This window comes from Camarhynchus parvulus, chromosome Z, assembly GCF_901933205.1.
Source record: "Camarhynchus parvulus chromosome Z, STF_HiC, whole genome shotgun sequence".
NCBI classification, from domain to species: domain Eukaryota; kingdom Metazoa; phylum Chordata; class Aves; order Passeriformes; family Thraupidae; genus Camarhynchus; species Camarhynchus parvulus.
Window position 1 is genome coordinate 22,448,714 of NC_044601.1, and position 23,515 is coordinate 22,472,228.

The 23,515-nt window shown below is 39.2% G+C and overlaps 1 protein-coding gene across 1 annotated transcript in view; it reads right to left on the reverse strand.

The window, feature by feature from the left end:
• PTAR1 (protein prenyltransferase alpha subunit repeat containing 1) overlaps positions 1 to 22,212 on the reverse strand; it is a 36,321-nt gene extending 14,109 nt beyond the window's left edge. The window contains exons 1-5 of the mRNA XM_030968395.1: positions 22,108 to 22,212; positions 18,289 to 18,458; positions 11,521 to 11,587; positions 5,794 to 5,898; positions 1,916 to 2,129 (exon numbers count right to left, since the gene is read on the reverse strand). Coding sequence (XP_030824255.1) covers positions 1,916 to 2,129; positions 5,794 to 5,898; positions 11,521 to 11,587; positions 18,289 to 18,458; positions 22,108 to 22,193 — 642 coding nt within the window. The 5' untranslated portion in view covers positions 22,194 to 22,212. The remainder of the gene's footprint in view (positions 1 to 1,915; positions 2,130 to 5,793; positions 5,899 to 11,520; positions 11,588 to 18,288; positions 18,459 to 22,107) is intronic.
• Positions 22,213 to 23,515: the final 1,303 nt, after the last annotated feature.

Here is a 23,515-nt window from a genome sequence, read left to right on the forward strand (position 1 = left end):
CTGTCTTCGGACTGCCCCCTCCAGTGAAGGATTCAGTACTGGGCTGGATGGGGTCCTGAGCAACATGATATAATGAGTGGCATCCTTGCACACTGATGGGTGGTTGGAATGAGATGGAGATCCCTCCCAAGCCAAACGATTCTGTGATTCTATGAACCTGCATATTTTTGTGAAAATATGTAATGCCTGCTTTTTCCTTGTTCTCCTTATTTGCTTTTTTCCTTGCACCATATCTTGCCACTAATCCCTGTATAATTCTGCCTCTTAAAGTTACCTAGACACATTTTATCACAAGTTTCTTGCTGTCTTCTATGCTCCACACTTTTCCATAATCTTCCTGTATCCCAGACACCTTCTACTAGGCCCCCTGATGAGGGGCATTGGTGGTGTCCTGAAAAAAACCTAGAGCCAACACAGATACTTCCCAACAGGTTTAACACATTGATGGAGGGACAACAGCACCAGTGAAATTTTGCCAGAGGTAACAGAGACCAGATGGACAACTCTAGACAAAAGTATCACCTCCATAGTCCTCACTCTAAAAAAGTAGATCGGCAGGGGAAGTGGGATGGTAGGCCAACTGACCAGACTTTGGAACGGTCAAATTAATTTAAAATACTTCCTTCACAGGCATGTTTGTGATTTGTCACAAAAAGCACTCACAACTGACAACGAATAAATTCACCAGAATAATTCCAGTTCTGCAGAGAGTTATTTCTATTACAATGTAATTATTTTTCTTTAATTAAATCAGTAAGGCATAGCAAGTGCAAAAAGCACTCAAGGTGTAATCCTGATCGTCAGACTACTGTTACCAGCATAATGGAGACAGAGCTGTTTAGAACTTGTTTTAGGCATAAAATGACTTGAATTTTCTTTAACAGTGCTAACTCCCTCCACCTTTTAATAAGCTCTTGAAGATATTAAAGTTCCTGTTTTCTGTAAATATAGACCTCTAACCCTAACTTCTAACCTCCAATCTCTCTGAATCCTGAAATTCTTTTGAGTTTTCTGAAAACTACCTTTTGATATACACTTGCTAGGCAGATGAGTCCAAATTCTGCCCTGTCTCTGAAATGGGCATAAAAATAATGGCTATATTGACTCAACAATGTCCAAATTCCTCCTTTATAACCCTATGTGCCAAAACGCAGAAGCTGCTGTTAAAAGTGAGTGATGTGTCACTGTATCAACCTAATACTCATAAAGAATTCACCTAACCACTGAGAAAACATGGTATTACAAAACTGCCTAGACCATGTCACATTAACTAATTTAATTTGCTGCAGGTCTTGAGAAAACATTCAACACTGCATAAAGTGTCCCTACTGTCCCTGAAATAGTTAGAACAGGTCCCAGTGTAAATGCTGTCAAAAAATACTGCTGGAGTTGAAAAAATTAGTTACAAGCACTACTATGCATTCTCCAAAATTCTTGCTGTCTTTACTTGGTCCTTCAAAATTCTGAAACCACAGGTAAGCTGAGTAAGGGCATCGAAACATTGATATTACACTATCAATTTACTATCTTCTATGCATTACCATTTTCCTCTACTATGAATTTCAAGACTACTGCTGGAAGAATTACTTAGAGTTCCCCATTCCTTACTTTGGCTCACATATACTCCTATACTTTTCCCACACCTATGTTAGCACCAAGTACTAAGAGGGAAACAGACCTTCGTATACAGGCAAGAAAAATGTGTTATTTCTGCTGAGCAGAACCTGCTTACACTGGCAAGAAAAACGCAAAACATACTCACTGCAAGATTTTGTCCCCTTCTTAAAACATTCTTAGCTACCTCTGATAACTTCACTTGATACTCTTCATTTATGTTATATAGTCTGCTTCACAAACCAGTATTTGGGTTTTTTTGAGGAGAAAATTTATGAATTTATTCACTATTGTACTATACCTTGACAGTGAGCTTTGCCAAATGCTGTAAAACCCAGATGCGATGGGACCAGGCATTGTAGTTGCTTGGATATCTCCCAGCAGCTTCAGAGCAGACATTCATTTCCTCCTGCACCAGTCGGTGAATACTCTCCACAGGTGCTGCTCCCAGGTTTCCTTTAGTTGCAAGATTGGGCAAGGAGTTTTCCTGAATTAGCTGTTGCAGCACCCATCGTCTGGTTAAACGATGTAAAGCGTTAATGGTGAGAGAGCAGTTTTAAGAGAAAAAGATGGTTTTTCATGGGCATAAATCGAACCTTTCCAATATTTCTACTCTCTCAACTATACTCTACCTAGGTAATGAGTGAGTAGTAAACGACCATCTGAACGCTTGCCATGCTATAAACGATGACACGATCATCTCACTCTCAACACAGCTGCATCAGTTTGCTCACTCTAAGTTATCACAGCTACTTACACAGCATTACCAAATAAACCAAAAGGAAACAGCACATTTGTGAAAGAGTGCAAGCAGCGTGTGCATGAAATTTCTAACTCGCTCCTCTTTCAAAGTCTTGCACAGCACTAAAAATGAAGTAGCCAAAGCAAGACAGAAATAAGTGATTTAATAAAAAATTAACTCTGCTTAGTATCTTTTACATCTGTAAAAGATACTAAGCAGTACCGCACACTACAATTCAAACTGATTTCTGTACACCACCAGCAGTAGCAAAGCCCAAAAGGCTTGTGGTTTCAAGGGCTATAGGTATAAACAAAACAAATGGTTCTGCTGATGATTACACATACACAGATTTCATATGTCTGAGATAACCATAGATTCCTATGGTTCTGGTTTTTTTATTTCACTTTGGTCAAAATTTTAGTGGTATTTTTAGAGGCAACCTCAATGCTGCATCTGCAGCCCCAGCACAAGAGGGTTCTACAAAAACAGATTATAGATGTGTAAATTTCCACAGAGCAGACCATGTCAATGGAATTGCTATGGTCCAGTGTGGAATGCTCTGGAGAGACTGACGTCCTCTGGTGTGCAACACAGAGGTTATCCTGTTTGGTCCTGGCTCACATCGGTTCCAAAACCAATGAATTGCTACTTTCAAAGGTGTCAAAATTTCTTTTAACTCCAAGTTAAAAGAAATCAATAAACAAAATAAAAGTAAGAAATTAACTTTTTTGAAAGAGAGAATTCAATTTTGCAAGCCATATGTAAACTTATTTATCTACATATATATAGGTATATAAAAATATGTAAGTTATGTATTAAAAAAAATTGTTAACTCATCTGCTTTTTCTCTCATTTGAATACGTCACAATATGCTTGTTCACTCATGGGTTTTATCTACATTGTATCTTTTTCACTCAGTTATCAAAAAGAACAAAGTATTGGAAGACAATATTAAAGATAATTTATAAGAATGCAATTTTAAACCGACTGTTTCTCAGCATAAAGTTACAAGCAGTGTATGAACACTTTCTTCCTACACACCATTTGTTCTAAAAAAAGATGTAAAGCTAAGCAAACCATGCTCTGTTGTATAACAGTATTTTATGAAATGGGGTAATTTTGAAGAGTTAACTTTTAATTTTTAAAAATATCTTCGATCCAAACATCACCTTCTGTATTTTTTTTTTGTTTCAGTCCACAGCTATGCAAGAAATAGAAAACTCAAAAATAGTCTCGGCAAAAAAAACTCAATAAGCATGTCACTCTTAACAAAAGATATATAATATTTCATTAACACCAACATCTGAGTAAAACCATAAAGACAAAATATTTCAACTCTGTAATTATTTCAGTTTCTTAAAACAAGCATGCTTTATAAGCCAAGGAAATCTGAAAAATTACACATGCAGGAGAGAGTGAAAAAATACAGACTTCATCGTCTCTGTGGCTACAGCATCAAAAAACCCATAAAATTAAATTAGAGCTACTTTCTAGGCAGTGCAATCATGACCTCAGAAGATTTAAAATATATTTCTGGAATCTGTTGAATATCATGGTATTATTTGGTTTTGGGTTTTTTTTTTGTCTTCTTCTATTTCCTGCATTAATTTTACTCCCATTAATTTGGAGTCACTTTCATTTCTGCATGTTATTATTGCTCTTACAGTTCCTGGAATGACTCCAAACAAACAAAGGATTGTTAAGTGACAAATGCACAATTAATAGATATACTGACTGTATTTGCACAAGATATATCTGAAACCCCAAAATATAAAGGAGGAGGTCATCTGACAAAATGAATTACATGTATTTGACATCTTCAGTGAGTGTATCTCCCACGCATAAGAAAAAACAATTTGGTTATGTTTTACTGAATTTTATTCACAGCCCCATTATAGGTTTTTGCATCTTCTGCCTGAGATTTAATACTATGGGGGAATAGGAAACCCAAAATTAATCATTATGCTGATGCAGAGAAGTATTTTTGCAAATCTTATTTTCTAACATGTATCAATCAGGGTCAGCATATCCAAATCCAAGCCAAACATTTGTGCAACTACCCTCAAATACACTTTTCTGATGTAGACAAGTAAGAGAAAGAAAAACAAATTATGACACAATCAAAATACTCCTAATTTAGATTTGCATGGAAATTATAGTTAGAATATTTTATTATGTCTAAAATATAAATAAATATAAAGAACCTAACATTCTGACTTATTAGATAAAAAACATATTGATCATCATAATGATATGGAAGGCATTGGGTTCAGAAGTATTAACACGCAAAAAAAAAATCCAATTTTTCTGGTGTTAGTTACCATGGAGAAAAGGTAAATTATGACAAACTGCAAGTATATTATAACTGCATACTTTTGCTTCAAAACCATCAAGCAGCACAAGTCAGTAGCATGAGGATGATGAAAAGAAGCTGAACATCAAAATTAAAAATGATGCTGCAGAAATTCATTGTTGTTGCCGTATCAATGAAACACCTTGGAATATTCCAGGCATTGCTTACTAGGTTTACCTTGAGACTTTTAAGTTCATGCATGCACTGACGAACAAGAGTTTACCAACAACTTCCACTTCCAAAAATTCTCATATTGTCAGTAAGTTTTATGTTCTTTATAAAGTCCTTATTACAGTATCAGCTTTACAGCTGCCCGAATGCTGGACATGTTAAACACAAACATTGCAAACTGCTTCCTAATGTGATACATTTAAATCTCTTTCGGGCTGTCTATAAAAGGCTGACCTAGCTTTTTATTTGGAGCAATGGATCTATGCTTCACTTGGCTCTGCTGCAGGCATCTTATGGTTGGGCATGACTGAGATGGCTAGCTTTGTGAACTTGAGTAACTCTGGAGTTAAATTTTCCAAACATGTGATCTGTTATTTTAATATCCAGTAGATGTGACTGAATGATTTCATTTAAGTTATAAATTATAAAAATAAATTCGCCAAACCTGTAAGACCAGTACTGAAATGGAAAAGAACCCTTTATTTACAAAGGTTGGCTTTAACAGAATCTTCACTTTCTGAAATGTAGACAAACAATACAGTAGTAAATCTGAGGGAAAGGAGAAACCTACAGTACTCAAAAAGTTACAACTGATGGAATCAGAATTTTCACATTGAGGATTTCAGGTGCTGCAAGACATGATAAATCTCTAAGGAAATATATCCCCCCTCCAAAGTTTACTTAAAAAGTGTGCAGCAGAAAAAGTACACATGATTTCAATTCTAAGTGTAGAATATAGACAGATAGCTTCTGCAATGTATTCTGCACAGTATTCTGCAATGACTGGTTCAAAGAATCTGATATATTTCTAGTTATCCTCCTGCATCTGTGATTCTCTTTAACTCAAGAACAGGAAATAAAAAAACCCTAGGAAAATTGTTTCAGGAGTCAATAGAAGGCAAAGGGAACCAACCTATGAATCCATGTTTCTGGACTCTTGGGAAATTTGGTTAACGCCAGTTTTCCAAGATGCAAATCTTTAAGTGGATTTAAAGTGCCAGACAGTATTAATTCTTTCCTACAAAAGATAAAATAAATCTGTGTGAATAAAAGTAGTAACCTGAAAACAGAACACAAATCCCAATAACAAACTGCATGGCATTTCCTTTGTATCATAACAGAACTTTACTGTCAAACTACTAGAGTTTAAAAACCCTCTAGTGCATTAATCCTTTCTACTATAGATACATATGTACTAAACACATGTGCACAAAGAACTTTATTTTAATCTGAACACATACAATCTGTTATCTCAAACCTACCCAGAAATTACTGAGTCAACTACTGTAGGGTTACATATATGAACAAACATCCCTTCTTGAAATTAAGCCCTTAGGTCATGTGTACATCTGGAAATACTCTTACACATAGCACTCCTCCACACCTTTAGTTTTGAAATACTGTTCAAGATACAGGGTCAAGGTTGCCGTTGCCTAAATTTATAAGAAAAAGGAAAATATTCTCTGTGTGTAGAATGTTTTACAAACTTAACAAAAAGGTTGCAATTGCTCAGTTTACTTAAATGTAAAACAATCTTTGGTTTAAAGAAATTGAAATTTTCCCCTGACAAAACTTAATGTTCATCTGACACAACACTTACAAGAATACCTCCCAGAGACAGAGCAAAATGAAAATCCGTACTTGGCCTTCTCACCTTCTTTGCACAGAATTCCCTACCCCTCACCCTCTTCCTTCTAGCTCTGTAACTCTTATTGCCTGTCCTGCATGTTTGTGGACATCACCCCATCACTGGTTACTCCAAGGGCATTAGTCTTCATACCCTATTCTCCAATCTAGTAGGTAGCAGCTTTGAAGTAAAGATACAGTAAATTGCAAAGTTAGAATTTGCAGAAAGAAAACACACATTTCCCAGAACCCGCAGAAGTCACAACTAAAAACTGAGTGCAAGAAGCAGAAGCAATTTTGGCGTGTGTTGAAGACTGCAATGCAAGTTGTTTTCCATTACCATCTGTATGGCAGATTACCTTTGTCAAGTGGGCAGTTTGCTTTATCGCTCTCTTTGAGTGACCACATTAACACCTCCCTCGGGAGGAGACCTCTGCTGATAGTAGACTATTGAATATCAGCGCATGACTGATAAGAACTGTAACATCCCATTGTGAGATGCTCCGCCCAGAGGGAGGAGCCAAGCATTCCTACCCAGATATATTCCACAAGTTTTTGTGACACCAGCACGGCTTTCTCCACGAGATTCCCCAGAGAAACAGCAGCTGTCTCTCCTCCCACTGGATCTTCAGAGGAAAGAATACATCCTTCTCTACAGATTCCCCTTGCTCCAACAGAACCACACCTGATACTTCAGGAGGACTGCAGCCACATTTCCAATTAGACTGCCACCAGCACCCTGACTCATAGGGTGTCAAGTTGAATTCTGACTCTGTCAGTGTTGTTCTAGTGTACTGCATTGTTTATTTTATCATGTATTTGTTTTTCTTTTCCCTATTAAAGAACTGTTATTCCTGCTCCCATATTTTTGCCTGAGAGCCCCCTTAATTTAAAATTTATAGCAATTCAGAAAGGTAGAGAGAGTTTACATTCTCCATTTCAGAAGAAGTTCTTGCCTTCCTTAGCACACTCCTGTGTTTCCAAACCAAGACAGCATGGGTTTGGGTTTTGGTTTTTCTAATAATTTCTGATTCATCGTAATGACAGGCATGGCACAAATGAGGAGCAGATGATCAACTCTCTGAACAAAAAACCCCGGTGGGAGGGGAGGAAACATATTCTGGAAAGATCTGCTATCAAATAAGAATGCAAAACTCCTCTGCAGTCTGATGCAGAAAACATAATGTTGTCCTAAAGTTATGGCCCAAGTCTCACAAACAAATTGAAATATTTCCTTTCTGTGAGTACATATTTTCTGTCTGAGTTGGTAATTTTTAGTAGGAAACTGACTCCATCTGGTACTTTGACTTTGTGTTGCTGTAATTGAAACTTACAACCACAGTCAGAAGCTAATGGTTGCAACACTAACAGTGAGCAAATATTATTTAAAATTGAAGCAGAGTGGGGAATGTATAAATCCTTATGCAAGTTTTGCCTCTGATAGCTACTGGAGCACCTGTTTTTATCTCAACCAAGTTCCAGCATGCTTCAGATTGGACGCTTTCAGATGGTTTTTAACAGGCAGTTCAGACACACCAACGAGAAGTGGCAGACTGATCAGACCATTCTGTTCTAATGCACTCAAATTTGGAAAGCAGACAAAATAAGCATTCAGGGTCAGCACTGGAGCAGGTGGAACAACTGCTTCATTACTGCAATGCAAAGGTGACATTTTGGTAAAAATTACTTACCACACAGACACAATGAAAATACAGCTTAGATCAGTCTGATACTTAAAACAAATGCATGTACATTTTTAACAAAGATTTAGATTACCAAGCCACCTACCTCCCAAAACCTGAACTTTCAGTGAAGAGAGTGTTCTTTCTGTATTAAAACATAGACTGTAAGTAAGCAGCTTCACACTTATACACTCTTAAATTTCCTCTTTTGCAAAGTTGAGGAACAGTACAGACATGATCCACCTTCACTGCTGTAGTAGAAAAGCTGCTTTTAGCTGTAATGATTTTCAAATGAAGATTCTCCCATTCACAAAGGACTGCAAGCATTAGTATGAGTGAAGTACCATACATTCCCATATAAACCTCTTCTGAGCTCTTTCAGCTAACATCCAACTTGGGATATATAATTTCTAGCTTACTTTCTTGCCATGTGGATCATAGATAATGTTTCAGCCTTAGGAACTATAGCTCCCATAAAAGATAAAATGGAGTAATTTTTACTTGCCTTATGCTAACACCTTTGAAGTCATTTATATCTGAAAGCAAAATGTGACTTTTCAGAGCATCTTGTTATCTAATGTCTTTTCATCAATTGTACACGCCATGAAGTATAACAGGAAGAACAAAGGCATTTATAAAAATTCCTTTACAATCACTTCCATAAAAATTTTGGTCATTTTAACTTGCGAGACTTTTCAACTTCTAAAAACACAAGCTAACTGAATTTAGGATTAACAACTGGAGATATCTCTTATGCCATTCAGTATAACAGGGGTTTCTCTCTCAGCTCCTAGGAAGTGACACATCTATTCTTTAGCAAGTCTTTGCCATATAATTACCTCTTGCTCAGGGTCTCAGGGTTTAGATTATAGTCCCTGCTCTTCTGTCACTTTCCAGTCACTTCTAATCTAAATAAATAAACAACAGATGTATGTGGTAGGCACATTTCAACTGTTCAGAATAGCTACAAAGTCAAGGGAGAGCATCTAGGCCTAGTTGGCCTAGATAACTTGTCTAAAGTTCTGTGTTCTCCTGTGCTTCATTAATCAGATACAACCTTCTAAGATAGGGAGCCGAGCTGAAATGCCTACTTGTCTTCCAGAACACCATTCAAGTCTTCTGATATGGCTCTGCCAAGTCCTGTGTCCTTTCCTAGGAAGGGATTTCCTTTTCTCTCTCTTCCTGTATCTTCAAGTTCAGTGCTACTGAGTCAACCACTATCTCTGAAGCTTTCAGTAGAATTCAACACATGAAAAAGAGATTATCCCAGCCTACAATGAAAAAGTCGATAAATTACAAGAATATGCGCAGGACTGCTATTCAGTAAACAACTAGAACACTTTTTCATTTTTAGGCTACTTAGGAGTCTATAATGCTTTTTTTCCCCTCAAAATAAAGCAGTGAATTAGTGTGTGTAGAATACAAGATGAACCTGGCATGACAAACATTGTCTGAGCAACAAGAAACCAATCATCCCACAACATATCCATCATGTTCTGCAAGCAGAGTGCAAGTCTCATACAATTAGTTCTCAGCTTGGACTACTTCAGCATACGGACTTATCACCAGCATCTGTACAGAACACAATCAGTCCTCTACTCTGTGACTTATTACACCACACATCTGGCTAGCTTGATCTGTAATTTCAAAGAGAAGCTGAAATATATGTCAACACAACAAAAGTGCCTCCCCTTCAAAAGAGCAAACTCCCAGCAGAAGCCTAGAACAATGAAGGGTCAGATTCAGCAAAGCAGTTCCCCTGCTAGAATGGGCTCGCTGGTAACCTCCACAGATACTGACTGGCTTGTGTAACAAGATCTCTCTGGATGCTAAACAGAGCTTCCAAGACAGACTGACTGGTAGATTACTAGCCAACAATTCGGGGAGTAAGGCCCACTTCTGTAGTAATTTGTATGTTTTGGTAAATTATAAACATCAGAAAAGAGAAAACAATCCTCATCCATACTCCTTAGCATTTTTAATTCCACTTACAACTTTGAACTACTTTCCTCATGCATATAAAAGCTAACTCTTCCAGTTGTCAGGCACAAAAAAGCCTGACTGATAAGGATGAACGCATGTGCAATAAAAAAATTCCACAAAACATAAACCAAAAATCAATTATAAGTACCATAAAATGAGATTACTGTAGCAGCTCTAGTATTTATACAACTCCTAATTCCATTTTAACTACATAGCTACTCAAGTTAGACATTTTCATGACACTAAACCCTTTGCTATCAAATTCATCCCCCTTTTTTAGACCTGAGAGATATAAAGAACACAGCAGAATCCTTCAGAACTGTATCAGCAGTGAAAGAAGAAAAAAGAAAAAGCTGAATTTGTCATAACTAGGGCTGACAAATAGACGCAGCATCAAAAGTGCACCATAACTACAGAAGTCCTGTTTTCCATTAATGGACTCCTAGAGACTATCACAGTTTTGTCAGCCCTCCAGCCCTCCTGAAACTATAGCTTTTATAGACTGCCTCCAGTCTTACCTTGGCAGCAGAAAGAGAATATTCCTCCAACTCTGAAATTTACAAAACAGCTGTAAGATTACAAAACTGTAAGGAATTGTTGTTACTGCACCTCCTGAAGAGCAAGGAGGTAAATTCCTGCTCCTCCTCCATTATGACTCCTGGACAAGTTCTGAAGGTTGATCAATGATGAAGCTATGCTAAACTCAACAGGCACAAGAAAGTAGAGGGGAGGGGGGAAATGTGTTTGAAATAAAGGGCGGACACCTTCTCTCCCTCTCTTGCAGTGTATCTACTGAGCTTGATAGCCTGCACTGGTAGTGGCAGAAAAATGAGCTGGAATCTCAAAAGAACTCAAACAGAGGTAAAAATGAGAACAGTGAATACACACAGCAGACATCAGCTGAGGACTACCCTCATTAACTGCAAGAGGAAAGAGGAATGGTAGTTCAGTGGGTCTTATACATCCTGAAAACGTGGTGCAAACATGCCTTCATATGCAGCACTGTAATCATCAGCCTTCAATTAAAAAAAAACCACAACCAATAAAAACCACCAAACCCCCACCCCCAAAAAACACCCCCCCCCAAAAAAAAACAAAAACAAAACAAAAACAAAAAAACCACCACCCAAACAAACAAAAACCCCCAAACAAACAAACAAACCAAAAGCAAAAAAGGGCAGTCTCAAACTATCTGCAACATATAGGAAAGAAGAGATTTTTAACATTCCTTCAAGCACTTCTTAGTTGACAAGTTCTTGCTGCATCACTAACAACCACTTGAAACAAAGCTTTCAGCTGACTCATGTAAGGCCTGGGCCTTTTGATGGCATTTTCTGAGTGCAACATACCTCACATTCCAAGCAGTGGTGAAGTCGGGGTTCAGCAGTAGCAGGGTACACGTGATATCTATCAGCTCTAAAACAATGGAACAAGAGACATTAAGATTAGCAATGATTTGCACACAGAACTGATCTCTCTGCAGTCCCTTACTCCCTCTCATTCCTCAAAGTCTTTCTGCTATGGGCTGCTGTACCTCTGTAAAATATTGCTCTTATTCCAGAAATGAGAGAGCATTAATTAATTACTAATTTAAGAGGGAGCAAGATCTGCCATATCCTCCCTTTTCATTATTTAAAATAATGAACTGAGTATGCCCTGAGCAAGGAGAAATCATAATATAAAATCCTTGACTATTCAGTGATTTTAACCACACACACTTTATATGAGAAGCAGAGAATTCTTCAAAGAAAATCCAAAGATTTTTAAATACTACAGAAAATAAAAATATACCCTACTATTTTAGAACAAGTCTGAGCTGCAGATGGCTGCCATATATCATACTGTTACAAAAAATACATACACTATAAAAAACCTGTAGCTAAAAATTGAAACACCACAGCTATGAATGAGGATTACAAAAGTACTCCCTATTAAACTGTACAGAAAACACTTAAAATACATTGTGAAGCGCCTCAGACTGAAGTTTTAAGACTAATTCAATAAAAAACCCAAAGCAAAACCAAAAACATTTGCTTGCATCTCTGCATTTAAGCACTGTATATTGTAGATTTATTACACTAATTTTTAACTACGTCATAAAAACTGAATGTGACTATACAACCTTTTACTGTAAATTAAATTTGGCTACATTCTCTCCCAATCACCCTGAATTTAACATACTAATTAGATCATACTTCAGGTGATTTCCAGCAAATAAGAGGTACTTCATTCCTTGAAGAAAAAAGGAAAGGATGGTATCTCATGGAAACAGATCTCTGGCTAGTGCAGTCAAAATGACTGCAAAATGAATGAATTGTTAAGGAATTCCACAGTAACAATACATTAATCAATTCAAAACGCACAGGGACTTGGCTTCAGGTATCTTTGAAACAGTCAACATTTAAGCAGGTCTAAAAGTGAAATACCTTCATATATTACCGTGTGTCTGATTGATGATTTATGTCCAACAAAGAAATGTTGTGTTTTCCATTATGTTCTTCATTATGAGGAACATGTTAAGCCACCATATAATGCAGGGGGTGATGGGGGGGGGCGTGGTGGGGAATTCTTTGGTGTACTGTTGAATTTGCACTAAGCTGTAATGTTTTGAAAAGCGTCTCAAGGAAAGAACTTTCTATTTTCACAAGTTAAATCTCTCTTTGCTGCCAAGGAATAAATATTTTTCATACACACAAAGCTTCTTTCTAAGTTGCTGCCTGAATGTACAAATATTATTCCTTGGTTTACCCAATTCCTGAACCAGCAAAGTATTTCAACACCCATTTAATTTTATGCAGCTGACTATCCCAATTCAAATAACCTGGATTACTCACATACACAAAATCAAACATACATAAAATTAAACATCTGCTAAGTGTTTTGTGGCTACTGTTTCAATTTTACATTCAGAAATCAGTTTCGAACACTTACAAAAACATAATTTTTTTAAGGAGGTAAAGTTAAAATTGTGAGCTATGATTGTTTTATGTACATTTTCCATTTTATTTGCAACAATGGCTTTAGCAATTATTAGGTACTAGCACTCCACGTGTTATAGGCACATCAAGCAATAATTTAATATAGCCTATTTTAGTTTTTTGAATACTTCTCAGAAAAGCCTTTCAAAGTCTACTTAGAACAACACAGCTTGTTTATACATGATTTCCAGTTAATATGACCGTTCTGGTAATCTCAAAGGTCTGTAACAGCACCCAATCAAGTCCAACTTAAACAGAACTTGTTTGCATTTTGTCCATTTTCCCATCACAGAGATTCACTTCATCTTGAATATTATCAAAGGAAAGATGCAGATAAAAGGAAAATCTCCAAGTAGAACCCAGTTCTTTCATATCAATATTCTTTGATGTAAGTAACAGATGAAGATATATGACGTGTGGATTCTGAGCCGGAGACATGAAATGACACAATTTAGTAACCTCTACACCATTTTTCAATAGAAAAATGGCCCAATTTATTAACCTCTGAGGCCCTTTTTATTAGGAAGTCTTACAACAGATCTGGTACACAATGATAGTGCTTGCCAACTATTCCCCCATGTCAGTAACAAAACCCAGCATCTTTTATTTACAATTTAAAATTACTTTCTACTCGATACATTTCAGGCACATCCTTTTGTATATTAAGGTCTCCCTAACTGCGAAGGACAAATAAAACAATATGGTTTTAGCACACCTTGAAATATGGCTGTATCCAGTTTTATAGATATTCTGTGAGTAGTTCGTAACAATTTCAGAAAACCATCTTGACATAACATATATAGTGTGCATGCATAAATTTAAAAAATATTGGAGAAAAGATAAAAACATATTGTAAAATTGGGATTTCTAAACTCAAATAATAGCAGTGGGAGCAGTCATGACTCTGGATTCCAAGAATCCAAAAGAAACTATAACTAAACATCTGCGTCACTAACCTATCAATGAATGACTATAAAGCACCTCCTTCTTCCAGGACCCTGTCAGAAAAAATACCAGACATTTGAATCAGCACCCTGTTGTTCTCTTCTGTTCTATTTTAAATGGCTTACAGTGACTCAAAACAGAAGAGGCAAGTAGAGACTACATCTGCAATCATCACTTATAACAAGCTTCAATAGAATATACAATTGAGTTCTGAAGAAGTAATAAACAAATCTATTTCTTTACTAGATGCAAAAGAAAACAACTACCCTGACAAATTCCAGGCATGCACCTTCATCTACAAAAGCAATCTGGCGCAAAATCCTTGAGAATACTTAAGAGAAAACCGTAACATCTCTTGACAGAATATACATACTTATGACACCTTAGAGATGAGTCTCTAAGCCCACCTGGGAAAGACTTCCATCTTAATTCTCTCCACCACTGCAGTTCAGTTTCTGCTCAAACCTTTTATCAAATGTGAAACTCAATTATGTTAAAACATACTAAACTCCTTTACAAACAGGGTTTAACATGAAGGACCTGACTGTGTTTTACAGTGGTTACAGAAAACCTCAGCAGACAGGAAAATGCTGCAGATACCTCTTCTCACACATTTGAAATCGGCTTTTGTAAATAAAGAGACAAAACAGAATCAAGTTTCACTTTCAAAATAAAGCCAAGCAGGCACTAGTTTAAAATGCACGCTACTGCAGTATTCACTGACAGAGTTTTCTGAGCTGCATTTTGAGAGGAAGGGTTGTGCATGAAGGTTGTACCCTTCACCTGTGAGGGAAGCAGAGGCCTGCAAACACCATCCCTGTTGCATCAGCAGGTGTGACAGCATCACAACCCGCACAGGTGTGACTGGAGCAGGGCACCAGCACACAGGTAATGGCTACCAGCTGTCTTCAGACACCCAAAAACATGACATAAATGTCAACGCTTGTACTTTGGCTTGAAACAAGAAGTTTTTCTCTGTGTGGAAATTTCAATGTTCAGACCTTACAATAACACTTGAGACCAAAATGAAGCCTCCTGCTGAAGATCTGTAGCGTAATAAAAATATACATCACAAACTCCTAACTCAGAGCTCCAAAAGCACTGCAATGAGAACCACTGGTGTTGCTAAGATTGCCTGTGCTAGTAGGTTCAACTCTTTAAATGCTAAAGTTTGTATTTAGTTATGTGTCAGTGAACATTAATTATATTCCCTGTATTAAAGTTCAGTTTATTGAATTTTGTAATCAACTGCATTACAAATTTCAAATCTGGAATGTCACCATCACCAGTTTCTATGAGAACTGAATAAATCAGCAGCTGGTTGGTGGCAGTGATCAAAACCATCCTGGTCTTAATAGGTCCAACCACAAACCACAAAGACCAAGAAGAAATGGAAGTTACTTATGTTAGCCATACACACCCCCCAGGAAGAGTCTGTAATTTTAAATATGTCTGTAATGAGAAAAAACATTCAAGAAAGTAAATTATGTATAAATTAAAAAGTAAAGGGCAATGTAAAATTTATGAAGTCCACCTAATGACATGTCATCAACCCTCTAGGAGGAATGTGGGAAACACAATGACACAAACATACACAATCTGTTAGACAAAAATAAAACACAGTTAATGGGTCAATCACACCCAGCAATACATGAAAACACTTCAACTTCTTTAAGCTACTCTTTGGAAGGGTAATTAATTCTAAGGATCAAGCCAGTGCACTGTTACTCTAACATCACTCAAGGTCAAGGTCTACAGCTAGCACTGGAAGACTCTGCATGGCCAGGAAAATGGGTTCCTTCTTGCCATGATCTGCCTTGCCTGCCATTTCATGCTACTTTTTCCAAAATGCTTGCATTATACATCCATATGTTTGTAATAAGAAATCAAAGCGTGTTTAGCAAATCTAGACCCCACCATCAGGCAGATAAAAGGAGGCAACACTCTCTGCCTTAAGAATCTTCCCACTCCAAGACCCTCTAAAGACCTTGATCATTCTCCATATCATCTCCAAAGGCAAAAGAAGCTCAAGTGCACATTTACAGACCTGACCAACACCACCTGACTGTGCAATACTCTACACTTTAATGAGCATCAATGCACAGCTGGCTTCATCCACTTAAAGTGAAGCAGAATACAGCAATAAAACACTAAAGAAATGTAGATATCAAAGGAGAAATGCTACTGGCCACACATCATCTCCTGATCTACACAGACCTACCCCAAAAACTTACCTTGCAGTAACACCAAGTAGAACACCATGTTAATTATGACTAGGGGCTAGAGTCTGCACCAGATGTATGCTAAAATTCCACTATTTAAAACATAATTCTTTAACTCTCTATTTCATAAAGCAGCCAGGGAGATTGGCTTTGCTATAGCTGCAATCAACACAACTGAATGAAGGGTGGCTGTTTGGTATGCTCCAGCAGGGGAAGACAATCCCACACATGTTGAAGTAAAATGGACATAGTGCTTTATGGACAGGTTAGTTACAATTAAACAGAAAAAAATTAAAATATGGTAACAATCCAAAACTGAAACCCAGTTGCATGTGAGATACTAAAGATCTGAACTCTGTGAGTGGTCACAGGGTGCTCTTCAACACAACAGACATCTATTTCTGAGGGATATTAAAAATACCATACCAGGTAAAAGACACTAGAAAACAGTCTCTAAACAAAACAAAACAAAAAACCCATCAGAAATAAGACACTAGAAGCCCAGCATAAGAACATTCTTTATTCCAACTGCTATTCAGAAGGTACTGCAACAATAAACAAAACACTTGCTTCATAAACTAGTTATTATTTTTCATTCTTGCTCTGATCAGGACCCCTTATAAGCAGTCAAGTACCTCCTATGTCACACCTGTTCATAATTCTTTATTTTGAATTTTTTTAAAGAACATATACAAAAGAATTTTTCATGCAAGTTAAACTAAAAACCAAAACAAAACAAAGAGATGAGAAAGGAAATAAGACTTTACAATTACCAAGCTGTAGGGACTAATAATTTCTATTACCTCTCCATCTGAAACACACTGCACTCATTTCTTACAGTAGATATATAAGCACCATATTTTCCTTTTGACTCAGGAAAACAGGAGAAAATTCCTTCTGCATCAACTAACATCACTTCCTCAAATAATTCACTGAAGTTGTCTGTCTCTAACCTTTCCAGTTTGGGCAAGAGAGAAAGAAATTTTATTTTCAAATGAAAATAAAGTCTTTTAAGTTAAGATGCACAATCCAAAGCCTGCTCCCCTCAGTAACCACCATTTTTTCCACAACAGATTAAACTGGCATTAGGAAGGGTAAATGACCAGACAAAGGCATTGAGTGCTCCCTCAGTCAGTTTGGGGATGATGCCACTGTGGGTGGGAGCAATCTACTGGAGGGTAGGAAGGCTCTGCAGGGGGATCTGGACAAGCTGGATCGATGAGCCAAGGCCACCTGAATGAGGTTCTGACTGGTGCTGCCCCTGGATCACAGCAACACCATGCAATACCCAGACCTGCAGTAAAGATGCTTGATGGAAAAGGACCCAGGGGTGCTGGCCAGAACCAGCTGAACATGAGCCAATAAGGTCCCCACGTGGTCAAGAAGGCCAAGGGCATCCTGGCTTGGATCACAATAGTGTGGCCAGCAGGACCACATCAGTGACCATCTCCATGTACTCACGGAGATATCAAGGTGCTGCAGTGAGCCCAGAGAAGGGCAACTGGGGCACAAGTCTTATAAAGAGGAGCTGAGGGAGCTGGAGGTGTTTAGCCTGGAGAAAAGGGGGCTTGGGAGAACCTTACTGTCCTCCAAAACTACATACAAAGGAGACTGTAGCCACATGAGTGTCATTCTCTCTTCACAGGTAACAAACAACAGGATGAGAGAAAATGGTCTCAGGCTGCACCAGGAGAGGTTTAGGTTGGACAGCGGGCAAAAATTTCCTCACTGAAAGTGTTGCCAGAATTGAAACAGGCTATCCAGGAAATGGCATAGTCACCATCCCTAGAGGTATTTTGGAAAACATGTAAACATAGCACTTAGGAACATGGTTCAGTGCTTGACTTGGCAGTGTCAGGTTTATGGGTGGACTCGGATCTTAAAGCTCTTTTCCAAACTAAATTATTTTACAATAAATAAAAAATGTGCACTAAAGATCACATAATATACTCTTCTCCAACTCATAACTTACCATCCTTGTTCAGCCACTGTTTTCTCTGTCTGTAGAGGAGAAGTTTATTGTGGACATATGGCAAAAGAAACTTCACACACCAGCTCTCCACACCAAGCTTGTTTTCTACCAGGACAATAGGGCTTCGGTTATATCTGGCTTCAGGGCAGGGTATTAATCCAATTTCATCTCTTAAAAAACAGAGAGAAATATAATTAAGCTTATTTCTAGTAGGTGACAGTTATTTTTCTCAATACAGAAATGCAATGGTTGGCAATGCTTCCCAACCAAACATTCCATCATCTTTTTTCCTTGTCTTTGCTGAAACCTGTAATTTGAATAGTTTTATTTCATTTTCACAAAGATCCTAAATGACAAAAACCCCATTTTTTCTGTTTTTAGACTATCATCCAAGTGGTTTAACCCTGCGGAATCAAGACAAGCACCCCTGGTTTTGTAATATGTGACAGAGCTGTAACTGCTGCTTCAGCAAGAGAAACAGAACATGCTAAGTAGTACAGGCGCCTGACTGACCAAAAGCTACCCAGGTGTGCCCAGCAGCAGTGTGACCAGGTGCTCTGACACTAAGGATCACACAAAAGAATATCCTCACTTCCATATGTCCTGTTTTTCATTGTCCTGTGCAAGGCAGCATGATCAACAGGGGGAAGATTTGAGACACAGAGGCCAGTCTGATTAGATGACAACTCTGTAGGAGAAATGTAAGCCTTTAAAATAACAGTGACAAACACGAGGATTTGTACCAGCAAACAAAGCAGAAGAGACTCAGCTGTTCAGTTTCAATGGCCCGTAACATATTTTACTTTTTGTCAGGTTTTTCTAGCATGCTGAATAGCAGCTTTGGCAGCTTCTTAGAAATAAACACAGCTCATCAAGGATTCACATTTGTTTAGCATAAAGCAACATTGTTTTATTTCAATTATGCATCATTTCTCCACCAACTCCCCCATTCAGCAGAAAAAATTGTTGCTAAAGAGGGAAATCCTCAGATCTCCCAAAAAAGATTTCTTGTGATGTCATAAAACAAATTCTCCGTCTTAAGTCTTCTTAATACAAGATTTACAGATACACGGCAAGTGTCAGCTCCTAAACCTCAACTCAATTATCTTAAATAAAATTTATTACTGGGTACTCTGAGCGTGCTGATTTAGTTCTGTGTCCTCACTGGACTATTATTTAGGTAATCAAAAGTGACAGTGTGCTTGTTTAAGAATGTATTTGCCTATTCAGAAAACCAGTCTGATCTTCTGTACATCACAACATATATCACAAGCTGCAAAAAACACAGGTAAGGTGAACTCAAGGCAAAACACTTGCAAATCACATGGCTCTGTCTCCAAACACACACTCAGGTCCCTTTCACTTCCCCAGTCAGCTGAGAAGAGAGAGAAGAAAAAAGCATTCTCCTACCCTACTAAAAGCAAGAAATGGGTATCAAAGCAAGATCCTTATCTGTGCTGCTCTATTTAACACAAGCTAAGCTCTTCAAGAAGCAAGATAAAACCTAAAATGACATTCCAGTCTGCTTCTTTCAACACAGTATCTTAATAGCCTGAAGTTTGTACATATCGCTGGGTCTTTCTTTAAGGAATGCTAAAAGTCCTTGGTAAAACATTGCCTGGCCTTGCATACAGGGACATTAAAGTCTCCAAAAGCAAGGAAGATGCAGCCAGGCACTACTTGTCTAATTAACTTTGTGAATTAACCATAAGAACTTACCAGCTGTAACTCACAAACAGTATACCAAAGGTAAACAGCAAGGAGAGAAAAAAAACCCACAAAACAAACATCCACACCTTTACTTATTACCAAATGCAAGAAGTCTGACTTGGGTGAGCTAAGCTTCACAACACTGCTTTGAACATGCCAAAACGACAGACAGACACAGTTTGCACAAAGCTGACAAGTGGGTAGGGGTACAAGCAGCCACTGACAAGGGTCAATAAATGATGGAAAAGAGGTGAGTATGGGACAAAAGCATGGGAAGTCAACAGCAACATCATGCATGTAGCAGATTCCTTATTTTCAGTGAAGCTATGCAGTTCCCATGTAAAATAGTTCAAACCTGGATCTGTAGCATGTTGAATTCAGGATACCACCTGTCAGGAACTGCAGCTGGCCAGCAGCAGATGACAAGATGCAGATGCACGAAAAGACCAAGCCAGCACAGCTACAGCCTGGTGCTCCTGAGGCACAGAGGCAGCACAGCAAGGGCCCACAGCCTACACAGGCCTGGAGAGTCCCATTTCAAGTAGTTTCAACCACTTCAGAAACCTAGCAGACATGACTGTCACTTTTTCTACTTTGAGGGATAAAGAAGCAGCAGCTTGTGCTTTTTCACTTGCAGCATGTCACAGTGCGTCAGTCTCAGCACGCACAACTCTTGCAGCCTACTTTCATCTCTGAAAGGAAATTGCAATAGCAGCAAATTCTTAGAAAACATCATCTCTAAGTTTGCTACCAATAAAGCATTCTGGCAGAGGAGTGGGAACTATGAAAAAATCAGAACATTCATTCATAAATACTGGCCCTTTACAGCACATTCTGCTTCACATCCTATAAATGAAGCTTCAAGGCAAAATGCAGCCTTTTTTTAAACAGCATCCATATGCTGCATTTTAAAACCTGGCCGCCCACCCAAATTGCTTACTACATTTAGAGAAACATGAGGGTATTCACTGTAATCTTCTCTTGTTAAGCAAAGGGATAAATTAGGTGACATAAAATTTTCCTATGCAATTGTTTAGTTTATCACTTTCTGGAACAGATTAATAGGCCACTACCTCAGAGACTGCAGTTTCCAGCTGACACAGATACCTCACTTAAATTAGGAAGTTGTTATTCATTATGTGCTACCTTATTTGCCATAACCAACACAGAGCTTGCACATAGATTGAAAGATGCTTCCCTAGTTTGTGTCTTAAAGGCTGGGGAAATACATTCTGGGAAAGAGAAGTATGGGAGGCACTTAAAACAGGGTCTCAACGCTGGTCAACAACACTGAAAAATAAAATAGAGCATCTGCCCCCCAGACTTCTGGATAAATCTGATTCTCACAACCAATTACTGTGGTTTGCATTTTCATAGTCATTCTGTCTTCCTCAAAACAACACACAAAGAAATGACTAGCACTTCTGCCAACAGATATGGATTTGAAGTTGGCATTCACCACACTGCTCTGTTTGTGCAAAGGTGCAATTCAGGAGCTTTCTATCCTAAGCTTTGCTCCCACCAGCGCCAGAGCTCTGTTCCCGGCAGACGGAGAACCCGCTGCCTCCTGCGGGGCTCGGCAGGGCTGGCTCACCCGCGGGCAGGCTCAGCCCCAGCCCGACTGCGCGATGAGTTTAACACTGCCGAACACCGAGTTCAGAGAGAGGTCACAAACAACTTTTCTTTGAAAACATATCTATCGCTTCCAGACCGCGGAGACCTCGCTGGTTCCCATGACGCGGCGCGTTTTACCGGCGGGGCGCTTGTGGCCGCCGGGCTGCGGCCGCGGCCGGACCGGTCTCCAGGTCCCAGAGCGAGCCAGGAGAAGCCGCGGCGGCAGGAGAGCACCGAGGACAGGGACACGGCGCCCTGCCCCACGGAGGCACAGGTGCCACCGCAGCCACCCGGAGCCGGCCCTCCCGCTCGGAGGAGACCCGGGTGGTCCCCGCGGCCGCTCACGGCGTGACCTTGGGCCCGGGCCCGGGCCCGGCCCCGGCCCCGGCCGGCCCCGCCGGGACCCGCGCCCCGCCCGCCGGCGGCCGCGGAGCGCGCACGGGCCGGAGCGCGAGCAGGGCTCCCTCCGCGCCGCCCGGCCGCGGCCGCACTCACATGTGTGGGTTCCGCTGGAAGGCGTTGCGGATGTCCTTCACGACCCGCTGCACCAGCACCGCCACCTCCTCCGGCGACTCGGCCATGTTCCCGCAGGCGGCGGCGGGAGCGCTTCCGGGGCAGCGCGGCCGCGGCGGGCGCGGGGCGGTGCCGGGGAGCGGGCGGCGGGGACGGGCGGGAGCGGCGCCCGCTCCTTCAGACGCGGGATTCTCGCTCCGTGCGATTGTTATGTCGGCAGTCGCGTAGGCCGCGTAGCTTTAAAAGATAAGCGTTGTGTGCATAGCTTCTCTTGACTCCGAGGAGACATGGGAGCGCTGGTCTTCAAGGCGGAATGCGAAGAGGCGATTCTAATTCTGGACCGTAACTTATGTATTTGCTTGTCATTAGAAATTAATATATTTACAAAGCATTAACCGTGCGTAGTTAATTTGTCTCTAATTAGAAAGCTTGCACTGTCATCATCATCTGCTTCATGATTGCCTTCCCCCCCACCCCCAGAGGCCTGGTAGACCCTTCGATATATTCTCCTTAAAAATACGAAATAATAATAATGAAATGGCCTATGGGACATTTTATGGGGCCTTCTTAATAGCCCATATGTTAAGTGGAAGAATTTAGGCTAAATAATGCTGACTCAGGGAATTGTGTTACATGTCTGTGTTGTTCTAGGTTTTCATGTGCTTCATAGAATGTATAGACACTGTTTTTATGATGTGTGGTGTCTAAAATTGTTGAAGCAAACTGATGCATTCTGGATGTCAAATAAGCAAGAATACAAATATGAGGAAAGTTGTTGAAACACTTGATAAATATTGGGAGGTATTTTTAGCTGAAAAATACAAGCTGTTTTTTCGAAATAGCTTAGGTTTCTGGGTTCAGCATAACCCTGAATTTTTAATTTATGCCTATTTGCATTACTGGAAAGGACTAAGTTTTATGTAATGGACAGTATACCTTTTCTGACTCATTGCCTTCTCACTTTGTTCTGTGCAATTTGTTTGTGTACAGGTTTGAATCACATTTGTGAAAATCACCAAATCGAAGTTCAGTCTGGGAATACAGTGACTGAAATAGTTCTAGCTATGGGGTTGGTTTGGGTTGGGTTTTTTGTTGTTGTAATTCTGTTAAGAGGTTTTGGTGAATTAGACCTAAATGAAACAACTTTCAGATGCCATTAATCATGACAAAAATAGTCTCTGGATTAAAAGTCTAGTTTTTGTTTGTGATGGGTTGGGGTTTTGGTGGGTGTTTTTGGTTTTACTATTGAGTACAAGTTAAAATCAACCATAACAATGCAAAATTCTTAAAGTACTGAAAATTGACACAAAACTACTAATGTACTAAAAAGTTGCAAAAGTAGTTATTTAGAATTGTGCAATCAACTGACAATATACTGTCTGACTTCATG